The sequence below is a fragment of the Hylobates moloch genome, unplaced genomic scaffold (assembly GCF_009828535.3).
Source record: "Hylobates moloch isolate HMO894 unplaced genomic scaffold, HMol_V3 SCAFFOLD_17, whole genome shotgun sequence".
In the NCBI taxonomy this organism is placed as follows: domain Eukaryota; kingdom Metazoa; phylum Chordata; class Mammalia; order Primates; family Hylobatidae; genus Hylobates; species Hylobates moloch.
This window is the reverse complement of record NW_026652292.1, coordinates 62,976,152-63,002,443: the sequence shown is the minus strand read 5'-3', so window position 1 is coordinate 63,002,443 and position 26,292 is coordinate 62,976,152. Positions and strand designations below refer to the sequence as shown.

The following is a 26,292-nucleotide window of genomic DNA, read 5'->3' as shown; positions in this document are numbered from 1 at the left end:
TAATATATTCATAAATATACAAAATCCTTGAGTGGTCTTTTAAACTATTCCTTTGTTATATAGTCTGGGGCCCTAGCTATTTATTCTATTGGCTGAAGTTTCTTTGTGTGTGTCAGCTTTTCATTTATGGACTCTGAAATTAATTTAAAATTATGCTCTTCAAATGTAGTTCAGATAATTCTGTTTTGAGGAAGAAACGTAGTACAGAGGGAGTCTTTCATGAAAACAACTTTCCCAAGCCATTGCTCTGGAGTTGCTAAGGGTGATCAGCCAGCAAAGCCCAAAGTGTTCATTTAGTATGACATGCAAGTATTTTAAAAGGATCTTAGCTGGAAAAGCAATATAGTTAGCAAATTAAAAATATTAAAATGAAAGTTTGCACCTTCCGACTAGGGAGAAAACAGTACCCTTACATTGCTCCTTTTTTTTGTTGTGTTTTTTCTGCTCTGTGCACAGTAAAGATTTGTGGCACTGCTTCTTTTAAAAACATTTTATTTTACTTTTAAGTGCTGGGATACATGGGCAGAATGTGCAGGTTTCTTACATAGGGTATACATGTGCCATGGTGGTTTGCTGCACCCATCAACCCGTCATCTAGGTTTTAAGCCCTATATGCATTAGGTGTTTGTCCTAATGCTCTCCCTCCCTTTGTCCCCACCCTCCGACAGGCCCTGGTGTCTGATGTTCCCCTCCCTGTGCCCATGTGTTCTAATTGTTCAGCTCCCACTTATGAGTGAGAACATGTGGTGTTTGGTTTTCTGTTCCTGTGTTACTTTGCTGAGGATGATGGTTTCCAGCTTCATCCGTGTCCCTGCAAAGGACATGAACTCATTCTTTGTTATGGCTGCATAGTATTCCATGATGTGTATGTGCCACATTGTCTTTATCTAGTCTATCAGTGATGGGCATTTTGGTTGGTTCAAGGTCTTTGCTTTTGTAAATAGTGCTGCAATAAATGTACGTGTGCATGTGTCTTTATAGTAGAATCTCTTTATAGTAGAATGATTTATAATCCTTTGGGTATATACCCAGTAATGGGATCGCTGGGTCAAACGGTATTTCTGGTTCTAGATCCTTGAGAAATCACCACACTGTTTCCACAATGGTTGAACTAATTTACACTCCCACCAACAGTGTAAAAGCGTTCCTATTTCTCAACATCCTCTCCAGCATCTATTGTTTCCTGACTTTTTAACGATCGCCATTCTAACCAGCACGAGATGGTATCTCATTGTGGAGCACTGCTTCTTAATCTTGGCTGCACATTGTAATCACCCAGAAAGATTTAAATATACTGTCATTTGGGTTTCATCCCCCGCTGGACATGTAAATATCTTAATGTCTGGAGGGCTGCATGGGCATTGGGGATTTTACAAGTTCTACAGGAGATTCTAATATACAGATAATGCAAAGAATGATTGATTTGAGGGCTTTGATCTTCTAATATTAAAAATAAATCTAAAAATTTATCCGTTATTATTTGTGGAGTATCGTTTGCATGGAACCTAGACTGCCTGTGAATGTAAGAGTTGAAAAAGTCTCAGTTTTTGAGATACTTCACTTGGTATTCTCACTTATGTTGGGCCATTGTGAGATGGTAGATAATTTTTCTGAAAAAGACTTCAGGAAGAGTATTTTACAGATGCATTGTTTTCAGAGCATTTCCGAACTGCATTGTTTGAGAATGTAATTCTGCTGCCTTTGCACATAAATAGCAATTTATATGTGTCTGAAATTCTTTTTATTCTTCACCTCCTCCTCTTCTTTCTCCTCCTCACAGGAGGTCACAAAGATTTAAAAACAAGAGAAAAAATAAAAGACATGAGGAACAGATTCAGAAAATCCAAACTCTATGTAAAAATATACTTCTCTTCTTCCTCCTTCTTTTGTTTCCTTCTAATTAAAGTTTTGCTCCATTTTCTTCTGAACATTATTGTTGTGGAAGAGAAGTCTGTGGATAGACTGATTTTTATTTCTTTGTAAGTGATTAAGTGTCTTCATGAATGCTTATAAGAATATTTATCCTTGAAATACATACAGATGATCTCTGTCTTTTCATTTACATAATCCATCAGTAAGCCATTTGCAACAATAGTTTCAGGTTTTTTGTAAGCTCAGGAAAAAATTATGCCATCATGTGTATAATAATTAGGTCAGCCTCATCTGTACCATGATCTACAACTGAGAACTAATTTTTACGTATAGATTATTGGATTTTTCTTATCTAGTCTCCATGTCTATTTTTTCTCTTATATTTGAATCTTTTTACTTTTCTCTGAGATTTGGACAGATTTCCAACCCTGTCTTCCACTTTACTGATTTGATTTTCAGCTATGGCCAATTTTCTGATCTCTACCACCACCACAGTGATTATTTTTTAATCCAGCAACTTATTTTCTCCATGTGTTCTTTCCTGATCTTATGACTGTTTACTCTAGTTTCATAAATACAATAAGAGTTCACATACTGTTGAGATAAAAAGGCAAAATTTTTCTAAACATGTATACTTTTCTAGCAGTAAATCCCTTTCAGAGTTGATATGGTTTGGCTGTGACCCCACCCAAATTTCATCTTGAACTGTGATTCCCAGAATTCCCACATGTCATGGGGAGGTGACTGAATTATGAGGGTGAGTCTTTCCTGCGATGTTCTCATGATAGTGAATAAGTCTCATGAGATCTGATGGTTTTGAAAATGGGAGTTTCCCTGAACAAGTTCTCTTCTCTTGTCTGCCGCCATGTGAGACATGCCTTTCACCTTCTGCCATGATTTTGAGGCCTCCCCAGCCACATGGAACTGTGAGTCCAATAAACCTCTTTCTTTTGTAAATTTCCCAGTAATGGTTTTGTCTTTATCAGTAGTGTGAAAATGAATTAATACAAGAGTCAATTATTTTCTGTAAGTTTTTGGAGTAGTTTTTTTTCTTATGAGGGGCAGTAGCTTTTCAAGGGTCTAATTGTTTTTCTCTTCATTTGGGAGGGATCCAGGCTGTGATTTTCCTGCTGATGATGTCTACCTTTCACATGAGTTTTCTCTACTTCCTGTCCACGCTGATCTGTCCTCCATTCTTCCTTCACCCTGGTGCCATCTACCCTCTCTCAAACAGAACAAACGAGAAAGTACATTTTTCGGCAAACGGAACACATCTTTTATGGTTTACAGAGGTATTACAGGTTTTACTTACTATATATTTTGAAATATTCCACAAGAATATGGAAATTGGGAAAATTAGCTACTTGTGCTCACACTAACAGATTATCTAACATCATGATAAATCTTTGGAGAGTAATTTTTCCACCCAGCTTACATTTACATCCTCAGGATATAGTTCTATATGGAAAATTACTAAGTCAAAAAATATGACCTTTTATTTTTTATATTTTATTTTTATTTTTTAATTTTAAAAAATTTCCAATAGCTTTTGGGGTACAGGTGGTTTTTGGTTACATGGATGGGTTATATACTGGTGAAGTCTGAGATTTTAGTGCACCCATCGCCCGAGTAGTGTACATTGTACCTAATGTGTAGTTTTTTTATTTCTAGCCTCCCTCCCTCTGTCTCCCTTCTGAGTCTCTAATGTCCATTATATCCCTCTGTATGCCTGTGCATAATCATAGCTTAGCTCCCACTTATAAGTGAGAACATATGGTATTTAATTTTCCATTCCTGAGTTACTTTACTTAGAATAATGACTTACACCTCCATCGACGTTGCTACAAAATACATTATTTCATCATTTTTACTGCTGAGTAGTATGCCATGGTGTATATATGCCACATTTAATTTATCCACTTATTGGTTGATGGGCACTTAACGTTGGTTCCATATCTTTTCAATTTGTGAATTGTGCTGCAATAAGTATATGTATGCATGTGTCTTTTTCATATAAAGACTTCTTTTCCTTTGGGTTGATACCCAGTAGTAGAATTGCTGAATCAAATGGTAGATCTATTTTTAGTTCTTTAAGGGATCTCCATACTGTTTTTTACAGGGGTTATACTAATTTACATTCCCACCAGTGGTATACAGGCATTCCCTTTCACCACATCCACACCAGCATCTATTGTTTTTTGACTTTTTAATAATGACCATTCTTGCAGGAGTAAGGTGGTGTCCCATAGAGGTTTTAATTTGCATTGCCCTGATGATTAGTGATGTTGAGCAATTTCTCAGTCAACAAGTTTGTTGACTATTTGTGTATTTTCTTTTGAGAAATCTCTGTTCATCTAATTTGTCCATTTTTTGATGGGATTATTTGTTTCTTGCTGATTTGTTTGAGTTCCTTGTAGATTTTAGATACTAGTCCTTTGTCAGATGCATGGTTTACAAATATTTGGTGCCATTCTGTGGATTGACTGTTTCAAAGTGTATGCACTTTTAAAAGCACTTAGATATATATTATCAAGTTGATTTCTAGAAAATTTTCTCTTAACACTTGTTAGGATATTCATTTTGCCACATTGTGTTAGTCTGTTCTCACACTGCTGTTTTTTTTTTTTTTTTCTGAGACGGAGTCTTGCTCTGTCGCCCAGGCTGGAGTGCAGTGGCGCAATCTTGGCTCACTGCAAGCTCTGCCTCCCGGGTTCACGCCATTCTCCTGCCTCAGCCTCTCCGAGTAGCTGGGACTACAGGTGCCCGCCACCACGCCCGGCTAACTTTTTGTATTTTTTTTAGTAGAGACGGGGTTTCACTGTGGTCTTGATCTCCTGACCTCGTGATCCGCCCGCCTCGGCCTCCCAAAGTGCTGGGATTACAAGTGTGAGCCACCACGCCCGGCCACACTGCTGTTAAAGACATATCCAAGTCTGCATAATTTATAAAGAAAATATGTTTAATTGACTCACAGTTTCACATGGCTGCGGAGGCCTCACAATCATGGTAGAAGGTGAATGAAGAGCCAAAGTACATCTTAGTCTTACATGGTGGTAGGCAAAGGGAGCATATGTAGGTGAACTCCCCTTTATAAAACCATCAGATCTCATGAGACTTATTCACTATCATGAGAACAGCACGGGAAAGACCTACCCCCATGATTCAATTACCTCCCATCAGGTCCCTCCCATGACACGTGGGAATTAAAGAAGCTACAATTCAAGATGAGATTTGGGTGGGGACACAGCTAAACCATATCACATATTATCACCAATACCGAATGTTCTTTTTAAAACACACATGCACACAACACACACTTTGCTAATTTGACATGATACATACATTAAAAGTATATTTTTATTTTCATTTACATTAAATTACAGAGAAGGCAAAATATTTTATTTATTAGTTTATTGGAATTTCTTCTGTCGGGTTTCTGTCCATGTTATTTGACCATTCTATCCTGGTTTTTGTGTTTAGTGTGTAGTTTTTAAAAAACAATAGCCATTATAATAAATGAATGCCATTTCACCCAGCAATCCCCAGGAAGTTATTTAGAGACAATGATGATTCCAATATATGAAACAAAGTCTTCAATTTTTAAATATTTTAAAATATTGAATCCATTCACTATAATCTTGGCTGCAGTTTTACATACTTTTTTAAAGCTTAAAATAATATTTTAAGATGCCATTGGTGGTCCGGAGTCTGGAAGGCCCTGGAGCGGCACCAGTCGACCGGCCTCGCCACAACTTGCCCAGACCAGACACGTTTCATCCTGCACCCTGAAAGAAGGAGCCAGCCTGCCTCTCTGCGCTTTGCTGCTCCTCGGCCTCCGCGGGCCCGGCCCGCGTCAGCAGCGATCCTGGGGTCTGGGTCCCCTGTGTCGCCCCCGCCCGCCTGCAGCGCCCGGCACCCGCCCAGGAGCGCGCAGCTGGAGTGCTAGGGATATATACTTGAGCAGGAGAGACCACAGCTCTTGTTCCTGCTGATCCTGCAGCCCAGTGGATGGAGTCCAGAGTCTACAGATCTGCCAGGAAAGAAAAAAAATTCCTGATGTCTGGTCCAAGCAGGAATTCCCCAGTGGATTGGGGAATGACTGGCTTTTCCTCAGCTTATTGATCTCTGTGGTAACCACTGGAGGCCCCCAGAAGACCCATAGAAATGAGAGGCCTGAAGTCTACAAGTTGCTGCTAGAAATATTTTAGCCTCTCCAAAACCCAGAATGCAGCCCCGACCCAAGTTTGTAAGGGTTCTTGGTGCACGCTGACCGCGCGCGGACGGACGCGCAGTTTGCTCCAGGTCCGGATCTGGCGCTGCCGTAGCAACGTCCTGGACGCCCAGACGTTAGGCCGCCGCCGCCGCCGCGGAAGCAAGGAACCCGGCCTTCTCCCGCTCCTGAGGGCTGTGGCGGCGGCGGCCCGGGAGGCGTCCCAGGCTGGGTAGAGACCGCCCGGCTCCTCCTATGCAAGCTGAGGCAGCGGATTGGCTTTCAAGCATGCCCTTCCAGAAGCATGTCTACTACCCGCTCGCCAGCGGCCCAGAAGGGCCCGACGTCGCTGTGGCCGCCGCCGCCGCCGCCTCCATGGCCTGTGCGCCCCACAGCGCGGCTTCGGGGCCCCTACCCTTCTTCCAGTTCAGACCGCGGCTGGAGAGTGTGGACTGGCGGCGGCTGAGCGCCATCGACGTGGACAAGGTGGCGGGGGCCGTGGACGTGCTGACGCTGCAGGAGAACATCATGAACATCACCTTCTGCAAGCTGGGAGACGAGAAGTGCCCACACTGCCAGTCGGGGGTGGACCCGGTGCTGCTGAAGCTCATCCGTCTGGCGCAGTTCACCATCGAGTACTTGCTGCACTCACAAGAGTTCCTCACCTCGCAGCTGCACACCCTGGAGGAGCGGCTGCGCCTGAGCCACTGCGACGGCGAGCAGAGCAAGAAGCTGCTCACCAAGCAGGCGGGGGAGATCAAGACCCTCAAGGAAGAGTGCAAACGCAGGAAGAAGATGATCTCCACCCAGCAGCTGATGATTGAGGCCAAAGCCAACCAGTGCCATTTTTGTGACAAGGCCTTTATGAACCAAGCTTTTCTACAAAGTCACATTCAACGCCGCCACGCTGAAGAAAATTCTCGTTTTGAGTATCAGAAAAATGCACAGATTGAGAAGCTCCGGAGTGAGATCGTCGTATTGAAGGAAGAGCTGCAGCTCACCAGGTCTGAGCTAGAGGCTGCACACCATGCCAGTGCGGTCAGATTCTCCAAGGAATATGAAATGCAGAAAGCAAAAGAGGAAGACTTTTTGAAGTTATTTGGTAGGTGGAAAGAAGAAGAAAAGGAGAAACTAGTTGATGAAATGGAAAAAGTCAAGGAGATGTTTATGAAGGAATTTAAAGAATTAACTTCGAAGAATTCAGCATTAGAATATCAACTGTCAGAAATCCAGAAGTCCAATATGCAGATCAAGTCCAACATAGGCACATTAAAAGATGCCCACGAGTTTAAAAAAGACCGTTCTCCATATCCCCAGGATTTCCATAATGTCATGCAACTTCTTGATAGTCAGGAAAGCAAATGGACAGCTCGAGTTCAAGCTATTCATCAAGAACACAAGAAAGAGAAGGATCGGCTCCTGTCACATACAGAGAAACTTCCAACCTCAATGATAGATGAACTAAATGCAAGCAATGTTTTCTACAAGAAAAGGATAGAAGAGCTAGGGCAGAGACTCCAGGAGCAGAACGAGCTGATTATAACTCAGAGACAGCAGATTAAAGACTTTACCTGTAATCTATTAAACAGTGTCAGTGAACCCAAAGGAAATCCTTTAGCCTGGCAGGCTTTTGAATCTCAGCCAGCTGCTCCAGCTGTGCCTATGAATGCCCCAGCCATGCACACTTTGAAAACTAAATCAAGTCTGCCAATGGCGCACGAACAGGCATTCTCGTCGCACATACTGGAACCAATAGAAGAACTTTCAGAAGAAGAAAAAGGAAGGGAAAATGAACAGAAATTAAATAACAAAATGCATTTAAGGAAAGCTTTGAAGAGTAACTCCTCCCTCACTAAGGGACTAAGAACAATGGTGGAGCAGAACTTGATGGAGAAACTGGAAACCTTGGGGATTAATGCAGATATACATGGCATTTCAAGTGATCAATTGCATAGAGTACTAAAAAGTGTGGAATCAGAAAGACATAAGCAAGAAAGAGAAATACCTAACTTTCATCAAATTCGAGAATTCCTTGAACATCAAGTCAGCTGTAAAATTGAGGAGAAAGCACTACTCTGTTCAGATAAGTGCAGTGTTTCTCAAATGGATACCCTTTCAACTGGAGAAGTACCCAAAATGATACAACTTCCTTCCAAAAACAGACAATTGATTAGACAAAAAGCTGTTTCTACTGATAGGACATCTGTTCCAAAAATTAAGAAAAATATCATGGAAGATCCTTTTCCCAGAAAGTCTTCAACTATTACGACCCCTCCTTTTAGTTCAGAGGAGGAGCAGGAGGACGACGACCTCATCCGGGCATACGCATCCCCAGGCCCACTTCCTGTGCTGCCATCGCAAAGCAAGGGCAGCTTCGGGAAGAACACAGTGAAAAGTGACGCGGACGAGACCGAGGGAAGCGAAATCGAGGACACTGATGATGCTCCCAAGCCCGCAGGAGCCGCCATTAAAACACCTACTGAAAAAGTTGAAAAGATGTTTCCACATCGCAAAAATGTGAATAAACCAGTCGGTGGAACTAATGTTCCTGAGATGTTTATCAAAAAAGAAGAATTACAAGAACTAAAGTGTGCGGATGTGGAGGATGAAGACTGGGACATACCATCCCTAGAGGAAGAGATATCTTTGGGAAAAAGATCTGGGAAAGAACAGAAGGAACCTCCACCTGTGAAAAATGAACCGCATTTTGCTCATGTGCTAAATGCCTGGGGCGCATTTAATCCTAAGGGGCCAAAGGGAGAAGGACTTCAAGAAAATGAATCAAGCACATTAAAAAGCAGCTTAGTAACTGTGACTGATTGGAGCGACACTTCAGATGTCTAATTCCACATGTCAGGAGATTCTTCCAGAAGCCAGCAGTATTTCAGTATCACAGTGTTTCAGTAACTTGGCTCCATGATTCCAGTGCTTCTGCCTTACCGTACTTCCCACAGCAACACAGAGACTGATTCAAAGAACAATGGTCTCTTTAATGGCACCTAATACAGTATTGAAAGTCAGATCATCAACAGTATTTCGAAGCATATAAAGGTGTTTAAGACCTCTGCTGCTGCTTAAAAATAACATGTCATTGAAGTCATAAAAAGTTTTTTCTTCAGAACGGTACTCTAGTGTTAAGTGTATGTTTTTCAACTAATTTTTAAGTGAATTTTTTTTTAACTTACAGCATGTTTTGGTTTGAATTATTAAAACTTTAAAAAATATTTTTCTTATGTATGCTGTCATATCGTAGGTGTTTATATTATAAAATTCTGTTAGTAGTCTTAAAATTGAATTGGTGGAACCACTAATCCCTAAAAGTTAGTCTGGTTATTTTTCATATAGAAGTAAGTTTAATCCGAGTGTGGTGGTGTTCACCTTTAATCCCAGCTACTTGGGAGGCTGAGGTGGGAGGATTGCTTGAGCACAGGAGTTCAAGACCAGCGTGGGCAATATAGCAAGACTCCACCCCTCCACACCCCAAAAAAGTAAGTTTAGAATTAGAATATAGCTAGGTCCAATGTTAAATACATTTTCCTGAAGTACATTTGTCACATTCAGCTTTGAGCCACTGTAAGCATGTTACTATTAAATGGTCGGTTATTTTATATAGCGTATTCTTTATCTTGGATATTTTATGAATAAAGTATAGTTATTTTAAGTGCCAATTAATTTATCAGACTAAATAGAAAATATTTGAGTCATTACTGAATTCACGTATTTTTTGTTTTACTATTTAAAATACCCAACATGTATTATGAAATACCTCAAAAGTAATTTAGTTACATTCTTAAACAATGACATTGTTGAAAGAAAGTTCATACAAGCTGTTTTTTGCATTTTTATAACTTGGTGGTACTATATTCTGTTTCCAAGTAGCCTTTTAACTAAAAGATTTGTTGAGTTTTAGATCTCTTTTCATTTGTCAACCTTTTCAGTAAAGCCCTCCGTTACAAAAAAAAAAAAAAAAAAAAAAAGATGCCATTTATGAGTGACACCATATGAAGACAGCTAAATGAGAATGAAGTGAAGGAGAGGGGCTCGGAGTTCTGCCTTCTCAACTATAATACTCTTATAGTTTCATGAGACAGAATTCAGTTTCAAAGCCAGAGTTTAGAGCTTTCTTTTCTGTTCATGCTAATCAAACACTTTGGTATTATTTTCCTGTAACTTTATTTATCTTCAGCTTCAGCAAATCAAATGGAATATCCCCATAGCTGCTTACTGCCTACATACATACTTACATGGAGATATATATATATATATATATATAAAATATTCTGGATATGCGTTATGAATTTAGCAATGATAATGAAAAGAAACAGGCTGCTTGTTGAATCCTAATTAAAACCAAAGTTGTTTTTTATGATTCCTTAAATCTAGGCCACACTTTAATTTCACAAATATATCCCAAAGTGAAGGCAAACGTAAATACATTGTATGATTTTTTCCTAGAGGTGCATGATTTATGTTCTCTCTGCATACAAATATGTTCATGTGCTATTGCAATGGTGACAAATTGAAGGTGTGATATTATACATTGGAATCTGGAGTAAAACAGACTGAAAATTAAAGTTTCTGTTAATGGAAAAGATATGTTTTCAGATGTCGCTGAACTTTGTAGTCAGCACTCAATATATCTCAGTATAAAAGATAGATATAAAAATTCTTCATTTCTCGGGAAAATGACTTTTTGAGCCTCATTTTAATTTTTCTTGCTGATTTTGTGATGGCGCCTTCCTTTCTTTGATATGACCTTTCCTCTTCCTCATTGACCCTTCTTTGTTCACTATTATTCTTTTATCTGTAATGCACCATTCAGCCTGACTTGGAATAGTTTTGTATAAATAAGAGAATTGTGTTATATGCTATTCAATCTTAAGGGATAAAAATGATTTTTACTTTAGTGAAAAGAAGCAGCACCATGTTTTAAAATTAATAGGCTTTTATAGCTGGAAGGAGCCATGGAAATCATAGAGTCCATCCTTCTTGTTTTGTGGATTAAAAGTGAGCGTGCAATCATTCTGTCATAGGTAAAGGCTGCTCCGTGTACTCTGGGGCTTGCTTCATATATCCTGCCTGCCTTATTTCCTCAGAATAAGTTTAGCCAGAGTTAGACTAAAGTATAATAGTTAAGAGTACAAGTTTTAGGTTAAACAGGTGTGGATGCAGACTGGTCCTCTTTCAGCTCTTAGAGCTTGAATAAGCCACTTCGCTCTGCCAAGCTTCAGTTTCTTATCTGTAAAACAGGGCTAAGTATATCTACCAAATTAAGTCTTTATGAGAATTGAATTATGTTATGTTTGCAAAATATTTAGTTCAGTGCTTGATACTAAATAAGTGTTACCAAATAAGTGTCCAAGAAATGGCAATTTCTTTTACTGAGATTCTTTGTTGTTGTTTTTGTTGTTGTTGTTTTGAGACAGAATCTCACTCTGTTGCCAGGTTGGAGGATAGTGACACGATCTCGGCTCACTGCAACCTCTGCTTCTTGGGTTCAAGTGATTCTCCTGCCTCAGCCTCCCGAGTAGCTAGGGCTACAGGCATGTGCCACCACGCCCAGCTAATTTTTTAAAAATATTTTTAGTAGAGAGAGGGTTTCACCATGTTGGCCAGGATGGTCTCAATCTCTTGACCTCATGATCTGCCCGACTTGGCCTCACAAAGTGCTGGGATTACAGGCATGAGCCGCCTCACCTGGCCTACTTAGATTCTTTTACTTGTCCACCTCTCTTCCTAGACTGAGATTTCTCAGAGCCACCAAGTCTTGGCAATCTCTGTATGGCCCATTGCCTTCACATGGCATCTCATTCAATGACAGCTCCAAGCTTCCAGTTACTTGAGTCCAAAATTTCGGAGTCATTTTTCTCTCTCTTTTTCTTTTTGTATACTCTCAGAAAATTAATCTGCAAACTCCTAGGTTCAAGCCACCATTGTCTTTTTCTGGATTCATGGAATTTGCTCTTAATTGGTCTCCCATTTATCCATTTTGCAGCAGCCAGAGTTATCCTCTTAAAGCATAAGTCATATCTTATAAATGTTTTGCTTAGACCTCTTCAAAGGCTATCCATCTCACGTACAGTAATAGCAAACCCTTAACTGAACAGTCCAGCACCGTCCCCTTCGTGTTAAATCTCTTTGACCTCATCCTCAGTTGCTCTCTCTCACACTCCACACCAGTCATACTTGCCTTTCTGCTGTTCTTCCTGCAGTTCTTTCTCAACACTCCACCCATACAACTGCCCTGAGTGAAGAGTAGAGTCAGATTTTTAAAGAAAGATAGTTTGTGGCAGGAACAGAAAAAAAAATACTGCATGTGCTCAATTATAAGTGGGAGCTAAACACTGAGCACACATGGACACAAACATGTTATATTAGGGTTTTCTAGAGGGACAGAACTAATGGAATGTATGTGTATGTGTGTGTATACATACACACACACATATATATATGGGTGTGTGTATATATATGAGTTTATTAAGTATTAGCTCGCACAATCACAAGGTCCCACAATAGGCCCTCTGCAGGCTGAGAAGCAAGGAGAGCCAGTCTGAGGTCCAAAACTAAAGAACTTGGAGTCCGACATTCGAGAGCAGGAAGCATTCAGCATGGGACAAAGATGTAGGTAGGCTGGGAGTCTAGGCCCGTCTCTCTTTTCCAGTTTTCTGCCTGTTTATATTCCAGCCACGCTGGTCGCTAATTATATGGTGCCCACTCAGATTGAGGGTGGGTCTGCCTCTCCCTAGTCCACTGACTCAAATGTTAATCTCCTTTAGCAACACCCTCACAGCCACACCCAAGAACAATACTTTGTATCCTTTGATCCAATCAAGTTGACAGTATTAACCATCATACATGGGAACAATAGACACTGCAGACTATGAGAAGGGTGGGTGGATGGGTTGAAAAATACCTATCTGGTAGTATGCTCACGACTTGGGTGATGGGATCTGTACCCCAAACCTCAGCATCATGCACTATATCCATGTAACAAACCTGCACATATATACCCTCTATCTAAAATAAAGGTTGAAATTTTAAAAAAGAAAGGTGGGACAGGTGCCGTGGTTCATGCCTGTAATCCCAGCACTTACGGAGGCTGAAGTGGATGGATCATGTGAGGTCAAGAGTTCAAGACCAGCCTGGTCAACATGGCAAAACCCCTGTCTCTACTAAAAATACAAAAATTAGCAGAGAATTATGGCACACGCCTGAAATCCCAGCTACTCGGGAGGTTGAGGCAGGAGAATCGCTTGAACTTGGGAGGTGGAGGTTGCAGTAAGCTGAGATCACACCACTACACTCCAGCCTGGTGACAGAGCAAGACTCCATCTCAAAAAAAAAAAAAAAAAAAAAAATGGTTTATGCACTACAAGTACACCACAAGCTAGCTCCTGCAATTTAAATGGGTGTTTTGTAGTCTGTCTACTTGCTTTCATATGGGAGTAGAGAACACTTAAAACTAACGTGAAATTCAACAGATTAGAAACAAAAGTGCAAAACTAAAGGAAGGTGATTCTTTAGTAATTGAAGGTGGTCTAGGACATCCTACCATGCAAGGTAGTGTATCAGAAATTGGTGGGTTCTTGGTCTTTTAGAATGAAGCCACGGACCCTCGTGGTGAGCATTACAGTTCTTAAAGATGGTGTGTCCAGAGTTTGTTCCTTCTGATGTTTGGACGTGTTTGGAGTTTCTTCCTACTGGTGGGTTCATGGTCTCACTGGCTTCAGGAGTGAAGCTGCAGACCTTCACAGTGAGTACTACGGCTCTTAAGACAGCGCATCTGGAGTTGTTCATTCCTCCCAGCAGGTTCATGGTCTCTTTGGCCTCAGGAGTGAAGCTGCAGACCTTTGCGGTGTTACAGCTCATAAATGCAGTGCAGACCAAAAGAGTGAACAGCAGCAAGATTTATTGCAAAAAGTGAAAGAACAAAGCTCCCACACCGTGGAAGGGTACCCGGTTGCTGCTGCTGGCTGGAGCAGCCTGCTTTTATTTCCTTATCTGGCCCCACCCACATCCTGCTGATTGGTCCATTTTACAGAGAGCTGATTGGCCCATTTTACAGAGAGCTGATTGGTCTGTTTTGACAAGGTGCTGATTGGTACGTTTACAATCCCTGAGCTAGACACAGAGTGCTGATTGGTGCATTTACAATCCTTTAGCTAGACACAAAAGTTCTCCAAGTCCCCACCAGAATTGCTAGATACAAAGTGCTGATTGGTGCATCGACAAACCTGGAGCTAGACACAGAATGCTGATTGGTGCATATACAATCCTCCAGCTAGACATAAAAGTTCTCCAAGTCCCCACTTAACTCAGGAACCCAGCTGGCTTCCCCTTGTGGATCCTGTGCAGGGGCCGTGGGCGGAGCTGCCTGCCAATCTTGCGCCTTGTGCCTGCACTCCTGAGCTCTTGGGCGGTCTGATGAGACTGGGCGCCGCGGAGCAGGGGGCGGTGCCGGTTAGGGAAGCTCAGGCCCGGCGAGAGTCCACAGTGGGGGCGGGGCTTTGGCATGTCAGGCTGCAGGTCCCGAGTCCTGCCAGGCGGGAGGCGGCTGAGGCCTGGCGAGGATTCCAGCGCGGTGGGGCTGGACCGGCAGTGCTGGGGCACCCGGCGCACCCTCCACAGCTGCTGGCCTGGGTGCTAAGCCCCTCACTGCCCAGGGCTGGCCGCACCGGCCGGCTGTTCCGAGTGTGGGGCCGGCCGAGCCCACGCCCACCCGGAACTCACACTGGCCCGCAAGTGCCTTGCGCCCGTGCGTCTCCCTCCACACCTCCCCGCAAGCAGAGGGAGCCGGCTCCAGCCTCAGCCAGTCCAGAGAAGGGCTCACACAGTGCAGGGGCGGGCTGAAGGGCTCCTCAAGTGCGGCCAGAGTGGACGCGGAGGCTGAGGAGGCACCAAGAGCTAGCCAGGGCTGCTAGCACGTTGTCACCTCTCAGTAGGAACTGGGCTTCTAGTTCCATTACCCAAATAGTGAACATTATACCTGATCGGTAAGTTGTCCACCCTCTCTTCCCCTCCCCACTTTTGGAGTGCCATGTGTCTATTATTTCTATGATTATGTACATGTGTGCCCATTGTTTAGCTCCCACTTCTAAGTGAGAACAAGGGTATATTTATCTTTGAAAATGCACTAAAATTTTTACACTATTTGATGGAGGGAGGATATAGACTGAGATGGACTGTTTTGAAATTTAATTCACTTAAGAATAACTGTGTGTGCAAAAACTGTTAGAAACATGACTTTTTGTGGAGTGGTGATGATTTTTATGGTCTTAGGGTACCACTGTGATGCAATGAAAAGAAACTTAGATTTAACCCAAGAATCCAAGACCAAAAAGATGTGACCATAAACAAATCGTTTGCGACCATTTTGTCATGATTCGTAAAATAGGGGCTCATTACAGTTCTTAAATTCTATACAGTGTTTTGACTTTTGGCTACTTTGAATGAAGAAATCACAGTATTTCAACCTACAAAGGATTCTTCTATGCTTCTGGTTATAGTGGAAGTTGATCCTTTGCAATGAAATTAACCTGATGACCTGCATGGCTCTGGTAGTTTGAAGGATATGAGCAAAAGGGATGATACCTAGAGGGTCCACCCAGACAGTTGGACAATGTCCTTTGGAGGACATTATTGTGACTGGCCACAGCCATGATCCTCAGCTTTGTTTGCTCAGAAACTAAAGTTTTGTCAACATTCTTAGAGAATATCCGTTTCTCCTGAAATAGACTCATATCTAGCAACTCTCAAGACAATGATATAGAAACCAAAATGTCAATTTATAAATTTATGATTTAAAATACAACTGTCAAGGACATAGGACATTTATGTCAATTAGGCATATCTTTCTGGAAGACATCTATACGTGAGCAGAAGTCAAACTTAAAAGGTGGCCAGGTGATCACAGCAGGACAAAGACTAAGAGCATTGTAATCTTGTAGTCAGATGCACCCATCTCTGTTTTGTGGTTATTTCTACTTGGGGCACAGAATATTGCACTAGTTGCCCAGGGCATCCAGTCCTTTGATGTGCTGGATACATATTGACAAATCTCCCAATTTCCTCTTTGGGTGGCAGAACATTTCCTTTCTCTTGCTACCTCCTGCCTTTAGGTGTAGTCGTACCTTCGTTTTGGCTCTGGTCACCTCTGTCCTGTACTAGAAAAAAGTGCTGTTTGAGAGGATTTCTGCAGTTGTCTGCTCTCACTCATTTTTATACGGGTGATGCTTTTCTAATTCACTGGGTTCTGAGCATGCCTTTTGTTCCCCTTGCCTATGTTCCATCCACATCGTACTGCATGATTCTCTCTACTGTATGTATGTATATTTTGGCAATAACAAAAGGAATTCTCTTCAGGATCTGCATTCCCAAAGCATGAGTTATCTCCCAGTCTAAATGCTGAGGGAGGGGATGGGAAATTAGATGAAAGGGGATGAAGGGAAGTCTGAGGGGAGTGGCTACTCCCAAAGACAGATAATTTGTCTTTGCTTTGTCCTTGCTGGGCTCAAACCTTGAAGGATGGATGTTTGGTATTTGTTAACACTTGCAGTAGTCTTGGTCTCTCTTTATGCAGACCTTGAATTTTTACCCCCTCAGGGAAAACTTGATTCTCAAGAGTAAAATGAGTTATCTATTTAGCTAATTAGCTAGAACATAGCAAAATTCTCAGGAGGATCATCCCATCTGAGGATTGCTATAATGTATGCTTGTTTTTGCAGAGTCTCTCTCTTTTCATTTTCCAGCCTGCCCATCCTATCGCTCATGCTTCACAGAGAAGGGAAAATTGTCCAGTAAGCAAAACCTCTTTTTCTTTCCTGCACTTTTCTGCCTTGCTTCTCTTGCTGTGCCTCATAACTTCTGATGCTCATGGGTGACCTAAGGCACTTGATCTTTGCATTTTCCTGCTCTACAGATTACGCACTTCAGGAGGTGCAATATGCTTACCCCACAACACTCGCCAAGACTAACATTCTCTGTACACTCTTCTTCTCAGATGCCACAATCTGCAATCAGTGAACATACCAATATCTTGAAGAGTAGAAGAGTAGCTACCAGGGGCAAGGAGATGGAGTGGAGGTTGGAGATGTTGGTGAAAGGATACAAAATTAATTGGGAGAAATAAGTTAAATCTATTGTATAACAAGATGACTTAGTTAATAAATTGTGTTCTTGGAAATTGCTGAGAGTAGATTTTAAGTGTTCTCATCATGAAAAATGAAAAGTGTGATGGAATGCGTATGTTAATCAGCTTGATTTAGCCATTCCACAATGTATACATATATCAAAATGTGTTGTATACCATAAGTAGATACAGTTTTTATTCATCACTTTAAAAAAAGATAAATAGTTTACAAAACTACACTGCATGGGTTCTGCCTGATGCATTGTTTACTCAGAAAGTGGCATTCCCTTCTCTCCCCGAAAACAGCCAGAGACATAGCCTAGTGGAGTAGTTAAGAACATGAACTTAGAGTAAGACTGCCTGGGTTCAACTCCTGGTCTCCCCACTTTGGGGCTAGTAAGCAAGAGCAAGGTAATTATTAATAATACTTCTGTCCCTCAGTTTCTTCATCTGTAAAATAGAGGCAATAATAGCATTTACTCCGGGGATTAATGAGGAAGAGCAAGGACAAGAGGCAAGAGATGCTAAGAGTAGAGAGTGGAGGATTGGAGGCGAGGGGCTGGTTATACACCTCTCACCTAGTAGGGGCCTTTTGAAGATAGACTTCAAGAAGCTGAGGGTACAGACATCTGAGGAAAAGCTTCCAGAAAGAGGGAAGCACCAGAAGAAAGTCTCTGAGTTGGGATCTGGCTTGACATGGCCTAGGGACAGCAAGGGAGCCCCTGTGGCTTGAGTGGCGTGGGTAAGGGGGAAGGGTATGAGTGAGCGGTGAGACGTCACCAGTGGGAGAGAGGGAACCTGGATGATGAGATTCCAGAGGACCAGGTAGACCTTTAACAACAATGGCCTCTACTTTGAAACAGGAGCTTTTGGAGGGTTTTGTGCAGAGGAGGGACAGAATCTGATGTGCGTTCTAAGTGGATCTCTGGCTGCTCCCCTGGGAAGAGATTTGGGGAGTGTGTTAGTTTGCTAGGGCTGCCATTACAAAGTACGAAAGACTGGGTGGCTTAAACCACAGAAATTAATTTTTTCACAGTGCTGGAGGTTGGAAGTTCAAGATCAAGGTGCTGGCAGGATTGGTGTCTGGTGAAGGCTCTCTCCTTGGCTTGCACAGGAAAGGCTGTATGTGGCTGCCTTCTCGCTGTGTCTTCCCGTGGCATTTCCGCTGTTCATGTGCATCCTGGTATCCCTTCTTCTTTTTGTAAGGACAGCAGATTTATTAGGTTAGAGCCTCACTCCTTTTTTTTTTCTTTTTTTTTAAGACGGAGTCTCGCTCTGTCGCCCAGGCTGGAGTGCGGTGGCATGATCTCGGCTCACTGCAAGCCCCGCCTCCCAGGTTCACGCCATTCTCCTGCCTCAGCCTCTCAAGTAGCTGAACTACAGGTGCCTGCCACCACGCCTGGCTAATTTTTTGTATTTGTAGTAGAGACAGCGTTTCACTGTGTTAGCCAGGGTGGTCTTGATCTCCTGACCTCATGATCCGCCTGCCTCAGCCTCCCAAAGTGCTGGGATTACAGGCGCGAGCCACAGCGCCTGGCCCAGAACCTCACTCTTATGACCTTATTTCACCTTAATTAACTCTTTAAAGGGCCTATTTCCCAATATAATTACATTGGGGGTTAAGGTTTCAACCATATACATTTCTAGGAGATCTAGTTTAATCTACAACAGGTAGTATGATGGTTAATTTTATGTGTCAGCTTGGCTTGGCTATGGCGCCCAGATGTCTGGTCAAATACTAGTGCAGATGTTGCTGTAAAGGTGTACTTTAGATGTGACTAACATTTAAATCAGTAGACTTTGAGAAAAGTAGGTGACCCTCCATAATGCAGCTGGGAATTGCCCAGTCAGTTGAAGGCCTTAAGAGAAAAAGACTAAGGTCTCTGAAGGCATTCTGCCTCCAGGCTGGCTTTGGATTTGGGCTGCAACATCAACATTTCCCTGCAAATTTTGAACACAATCATGTGAACTGATTTCTTAAAATAAATCTCTAATATTATATCTAGATTTTTATTAAATGACCATAACATGTAATTCCATATTAATTATAATATCACAGTGTGCATATTATATTATAGATTGGGTTATTTACATCTGTCATAGAAGGCATTTTATATTCTACAAAAGGACTGGAATCCCACATGAGAGAAACAAAATGGGCAGTTTTTATAAGCATGGCATGTATAGGCTTATGTTTTGTTGTGAACTTGGTCCCTTCTGCAAGGTTTTAAAGGCACATAATATTCAGCGGACTGTGATTACAGCTGACCGAGAACCATACACTGGGCTCATAGTAGCTTCTCAATGCATATTTCATAAATAACATAAGTGTGAGGGCCATGGCTGGTTAGAAAGGAAGCTTTAGGGGCCCTCAGTATAATGAAAGCTGCCAATGAAGCGTCTTTAGCCCATTGCATGCTCTCTCCTTGGGGCAGTGGAGAATTTGCCTCTTTTATAGTTTTAGGTCCTCAAGGTGCATCACTCATCCTCTCTCTAATGCCTGTATTCATGGTAAGTTTATTCTTCAGGAAATCGTGTTTCAAAAGCTTCATACTGTGATGGTTAATATTGAGTGTCAACTTGATTGGATTGAAGGATACAAAGTATTGTTCCTGGGTATGTCTGTGAGGGTGTTGCCAAAGGAGATTAACATTTGAGTCCGTGGACTCGGAGAGACAGAGCCAGCCTCAATCTGGGTGGGCACCATCTAATCAGCTGCCAGCTCCACTAGAATAAAGCAGGCAGGAGAATATGGGAAAGCAGACTTGCTGAGTCTTCCGTCATTCATCTTCCTCCCATGCTGGATGCTTCCTGCCCTTGAACTTCAAACTTCAAGTTCTTCAGCTTTTGGACTCTTGGACTTGCACCAGTGGTTTGCCAGGGCTTCTCAGGCCTTTGGCCACAGGCTGAAGGCTGCACTGTTGGCTTCCCTAATTTTGAGGTTTTCAGACTCCGACTGATCCACCATCAGTTTCCTTTCTGCTCAACTTGCAGACGGCCTATCGTGGGACTTCACCTTGTGATGGTGTGAGTCAGTTCTCCTTAACACACTCCCTTTCATATGTACATATACATATATCTTATTAGTTCTGTTTCACTAGAGAGCCCTAATACACATACCTTAGTTATTTTGAGGAAGGAGACAGAACCCAAGATCTATTATTTTTAGTAGTGAGACTTTGGACAGGTAGCCTAACCTCTTACACTGAATTTCTTCATTTGTAAAATGGGGATGACATAGAGACAGAATGCAAATTTGTTGTTGCCATGGGCTGGATGAAGGGAAGAGTGAGCAGTTAAGAATTAACTGCTTAATGGGTATGACATTTCCTTTTGGGACAATGAAAACATTTGGGAACTAGATAGAGGTGGTGGTTGCACAGCATTGTAATTACACTAATTCACTTTAAAATGGTGAATTTTATGTCAGGTGAATTTTACCTCACTAAAAAAAAATGTAGATGATAATAGTACTCAGTTTATAGGGTTATGAGACTTATGGATGTTAAATACTTAGCATATGCCTAATACTCAGCACATGGTAACCAATCGAAGAATGTTGTCTCCTCTTTCTCCTCCTCTTCTTCATTGCCACTGTTGTCATTGTCATAGCCATTCTGGAACCAACTTCTTTTTAAATAAAAGTGCTAACCTGCATCTATTGTCACTCAAAGAGCAATACTGGGATATAAGGCTGGAAATAAGGCTGGGACTATGTTATGCCTACCTGAGAGAGGGAGAGAATGTATGTAGTACAGCAAGGGACCACTGAAGATACTTGCATAGAAGATCAAAGGGAATCAAGCTGTGCTTTCAGCCAATTAGCCTGGCAGCCATGGGTCTAGTGGTTTGAAGTGGAAGAGGCTGAAAGAGGGGGACACAGTTAGCAGGTTACTCTCAACAGGGTCCTTAGATTTCCCTTTCTTATTTCCTCCTCAATCACCTTGGATTTGGCTGGCTACATAGCAAACGCTTAATAAATACTTGTAGATTAGTTATTTTAAACTTGTTTAATGCCTTTCTTTGAAGTACTTCCAGTTGAGATTACTTCTACAAATCACATAATACAAGATAAAATACCCTATATATCTGTCAGTTTTCTCTAAGACTGTTTTCTAAGTATTATATGTGCTTGGTTCATGGACTGGGCATTCAGTTGCTGAAAAAATAGAAATCAGTCCATTAGTCATGCCTCTGCAAATTTCACATTGTATATTCCAAGTATGTGGTAGGTGATATTTAAAGCATTTTTTTTGTTTTTTGTTTTTTGTTTTGTTTTGTTTTGTTTTGCTTGCTGTTGTATCACTACAACTGTATATTGCTTGTGGACATTTTGATCTCAGATCTCAAGAAAATGATGATGTTCCATTTGTTATCACTTTAAGGGAAGCACAAAAAGACCTTAAAGTGAAAAATACAGCTTAATTAGCATGTTGGTGATTTATGTTACCCAGTGTGAAATCTCCATTAGTATCAAAAGAAGGATTTTAAAAAAGGCATCTTTTGGATTTTTAAATTATTTTTGGTCTTATTCAGAATTCACAATCTTATTTCCATGTCTCTAATCTGCAAATCCCAAAATGTAACATCATTGTCTCAAAGTTATTGCATTTCACAATATCATGCAAAGGAACACAGCTGCTTATTGATTAATCATCGAGGACAAATGTCCTCTGTACCATTTTGTATGCAGGTTTATACCTTGATTTATGTAATGCAAAAGCTCTTAAACATCATAGAGTTTTAGAATTTGAAGGGACTGCTAAAATTTTCTAGTTATTCCTGTACTATATATTGTTGAGGAAATCCTAATAGAAACACTTAAAAAATTTATATCAATTCATATTTTATTTAACACATTATCTACATATATTATAAATATTTGAATATCTTTGTACTAGACTGAAGAGTCAACCTATAGACTGTACATATCAGATACAGCTCTTTCAGTTACAAAAACTTAGAATCTGGTTTAAGAAACAGGGAAATTTATTTCCTCAAGTGACTGAAAAGTCCAAGAACAATTCTTCAAATTAGCAGGACCCAGAGGCTCCAAGGGATGTTTCTTTTCCATCTCATGGCTCAGCTTTTCTGTGGATTTTCAACTCCTAGGCTCTGTCTTTGTGGCTGTTACCTGATCCAGGCTTATATCCTTTAGGTTCAAGACCAGAGAAAAGGGAAAAACTTCCTGTCACTTCTCCAGCCAATCCTTGGCTTAGCTCTGATTAGACAATTTGAGTCAGGAGTCCATCTTTAGAGCAATCACTGTGACTTTAGTTTTAGAAAAGAGTGATTGACCTGAAAAAGGGTTTGCGTCTGTACTTGAACTCGGAGCCCATTGAAATCATGTGTACTGAGTGTGAACATTTTCCAGAGAATGTGGAGTGGCTGCTGGAAGATAGGTGTAAGGTAGGCAAAACCATTGTATGCCTGTGAGACAGTCACAAGTGGATTCCAGGATGTCTTCTGGTAATAACAGAATGGGAAGGAGAAGATGTAAGGAAGACTCCTCCCCCAAAAGACTGTAAGTCTATGGATTAGCACCCCTGTTTATATTTCAACTTTTTCATGAAGATGTAACCTCAGAAAAACTAAGTGGCATGCCCATGGAATCACAGTTAAAAAAGTAGAGGTAGGTTAACACCATTCTGATTATCCTCCAACAGACAAGGACATTTCTTAGGTTATTCACATATATGATTAAAAATAAATTGTAAATTTTTGAAAGTGATAGTTTTGCCTAATTTCAAAAATTTGGATAATTAAAAAAACACAAAAATAAAGTAAGCAAATACTCTTATTCTCTCTCTCTCTCTGTGTGTATAATGAGAACTGTCATAAAAATTCTGTTGAATTATTTTGATTTAATTCTATAAAAGGAAAACTTATGCTATTCCTATTTAATCAGTCTCTGATAATGTCATTTTTTTCTTTTTTAAAATACTTTCAACTTTTATTTTAGATTCAGAGGGCACATGTGCATATTTGTGACATGAGTGTATTGTGTGACGCTAAGGTTTGAGATATAAATGATCCTATCACCCAGGTCCCGATAGCATAGTACCTGATAGGTAGTTTTTAAGCCCTTGCCCCTCTCTCCCTTCCCTCTTCTAGTAGTCACCAACGTCTATTGTTCCCATCTTTATGTCCATAAGTACTCTGTGTTTAGCTTGCAGTTATAAGTGAGAACATGTGGTATTTGGTTTTCTGTTTCTGTGTTAATTTGCTTAGGATGATGGCCTCCAGCTACATCCAACTTGTAGCAAAGGACATAATTTCATTGTTTTTTATGGCTATGTAGCATTCATGGTTCATATGTACCACATTTTCTTTATTCAATACACTGTTGATGAGCACCTGGGTTGATTCTGTCCCTTTACTATTGTGAGAAGTACTGTGATGAACATATGAGTTCATGTGTCTTTTTGGTAGAATGATTTATTTTCCTTAGAGTACATGCCCAGTAATGGGAATGCTGAGTTGAATGGTAGTTCTGTTTTTAGTTCTTTGTGAAACCTCCAAACTGCTTTCCACAATTGCTGGACTAATTTACATTACATTTCCACCAACAGTGTACGAGCGTTCCCTTTTCCCCACAGCCTTACCAACTTCTGTTATTTTATGACTTTTTACTAATAGCCCTTATGACTGGTGTGAAAGGGTATTTCATTGTGGTTTTGATTTGCATTTCTCTGATGATTAGTGATTTGGTTTGGCTGTGTCCCTACCCAAATCTCAGCTTGAATTGTAGTTCCCATAACCCCCATGTGTAGTGGGTGTGACTCAGTGGGAGGTAATTGAATCATGGGAGCGGTTACCTCCCTCTGCATGCTGTTCTCGTGATGGTGAGTGAGTTCTCACGAGATCTGATGGTTTTATAAATGGTTTTTCTCCCCCACTTCCCTCTGTACTTCTCCTTGCTGCATTCATGTGGAGAAAGATGTGTTTGCTTCCCCTTCTGCTGTGATTGTAAATTTCTTGAGACCTCCCCAGCCATGCTGAACTGTGAGTCAATTAAACCTCTTTCCTTTATAAATCACCCAGTCTTGGGTATGTCTTTATTAGTAGTGTGAGAACAGTCTAATACAATTGGTAATATTGAGCATTTTTTGTATGTTTGTTGGCCTCTTGTATGTATTCTTTTGTGGAGTGTCTGTTCATGTCCTTTGCCCACTTTTTTTTTTCTTTTTTTTTTTGAGACACAGTCTTGCTCCGTCACCCAGGCTGGAGTGTAGTGATGCAGCCTCAGCTCACTGCAACCTCAGCCTCCTAGGTTCAACTGATTCTCCTGCCTCAGGCTCCTGAGTAGCTGGGATTACAGGCGTGCGCCACAACGCCCGGCTAATTTTTTTGTATTTTTAGTAGAGACGGGGTTTCACCGTGTTAGCCAGGATGGTCTTCATCTCCTGATCACGTGATCTGTCTGTGTCAGCCTCCCAAAGTGCTGGGATTACAGGCATGAGCCACCGCGCCCACCCCTTTGCCCACTTTGTAATAGGGTCATTTATTTTTTTGCTTGTTGAGTTGTTTAGGTTTCTTACAGATTCTGGATGTTCGACCTTTGTCTGATGCATAGTTTTTGAATATTTTTCTCATTCTGTAAGTTGTCTGATTATGCTATTGAGTAAGCAGAGTTTTGCACATTGTTGTACAAAAGCCCTTTAGCTTAATTAGAGCCAATTTGTCAATTTTTGTTTTAGTTGTAATTGTTCATGAGGATTTAGTCATAAATTCTTCATCAAAGCTGATGTCCAGGATAGTATTTCCCGGAATGGTATTTCTTCTAGGATATTTATAGTTTGAAGTCTTACATTTAAACCTCTAATTCATCTTGAGTTAATTTTTGTGTATTTTGAAAGGGTAAGGGTTAAGTTTCATTCTTCTGCATATGACTGGCCAGTTATCCCAGCACCATTTACTGACTAGAGAGCCCTTTCCACTTTCTTATTTTTGTTTACTTTGTCAAAGATCAGCTGATTGTAGGTGTGCAGCTTTATTTCTGAGTTCTCTAATTTGTTCCATTGGTCTATGTATCTGTTTTTATACTAGTGCCATGCTGTTTTTGTTACTGTAGATTACAGTTTGAAGTTGGATAATGTGATGCCTCCAGCTTTGTTCCTTTTTCTTAGGATTCCTTTGGCTGTTTGGATTCTTTTTTGGTTCCATAGGAATTTTGGAATAGTTTTTTCTAATTCTGTGGAAAATGATGTTGGTAGTTTGAGAGGAATAGCATTGAATCTGTAGATTGCTTTGGAAAATATGGCCATTTTTATAATATTAATTCTCACAATTCATGAGCACAGAATGTTTTTCCATTTTTTCATGTAATCTCTAACTTCTTTCAGCAGTGTTTTGTAGTTTCCTTGTAGAGATCTTCCCCTTAATTGGTTAGATGTATTCCTAGGTATTTTATTCTTTTTGTGCTATTTTAAATGAGATTATGTCCTTGATTTGGCTCTGAGCTTGAACATTATTGGTGTATAAAAATGTTACTGATTTTTGTATGTTGATTTTTTTTATCCTGGAACTTCATTGAAGTTGTTTATCAGTACTAGGAGCATTTTGGCAGAGTCTTTAGGGTTTTCTAGGTATCGAATCATATCATCAGCAAAGAGAGATAATTTGACTTCTTCTTCTCATCCCATTTGGATGTCTTTTATTTCTTCTTGTTGCCTGATTGCTCTGGCTAAGACTTACAGAATTATGTTACACAGACGTGGTGAGAGTTGGCATCCTTGTCTTGTTCCAGTCCTTAAGGGGAATGGTTTCAGCTTATGCCCATTCAGTATGATGTTGGCTGTGGGGTTGTTGTAGATACTTTTTATGATTTTGAGGTCTGTTTCTTCAATGCCTAGTCTGTTGAGGGTTTTTATCATGAAGGGATATTGGATTTTATCAAATGCTTTCTCTATGTCTACTGAGATGATCATATAGCTTTTGTTTTTAATTCTGTTTATGTGGTGAATCACATTTATTGATTTGCATATGTTGAAGCAACCTTGCATCCCAGAAATAAAGCCACTTGATCATGGTGAAGTAACTTTTTGACGTGCTGCTGGATTTGGATTGCTAGTATTTTATT

General features: G+C 40.9%; 2 protein-coding genes across 2 annotated transcripts in view; both read left to right on the top strand.

Annotated features, from left to right (window-relative positions):
- LOC116456886 (cytosolic beta-glucosidase) overlaps nucleotides 1-26,292 on the top strand; it is a 133,784-nt gene that overhangs the window by 74,233 nt on the left and 33,259 nt on the right. The gene's annotated exons all lie outside the window — the stretch shown is intronic.
- On the top strand, nucleotides 6,311-9,208 carry LOC116456885 (cilium assembly protein DZIP1-like). The gene has a single exon (XM_032753785.2). It carries the CDS (start codon nucleotides 6,338-6,340, stop codon nucleotides 8,924-8,926), a length of 2,589 nt encoding a protein of 862 aa, XP_032609676.1. The 5' UTR covers nucleotides 6,311-6,337; the 3' UTR covers nucleotides 8,927-9,208.

Excerpts from the sequence above, each read along its gene's own strand:
- LOC116456885 (XM_032753785.2), top strand. The coding sequence starts at position 6,338 with ATGCAAGCTGAGGCAGCGGATTGGCTTTCAAGCATGCCCTTCCAGAAG.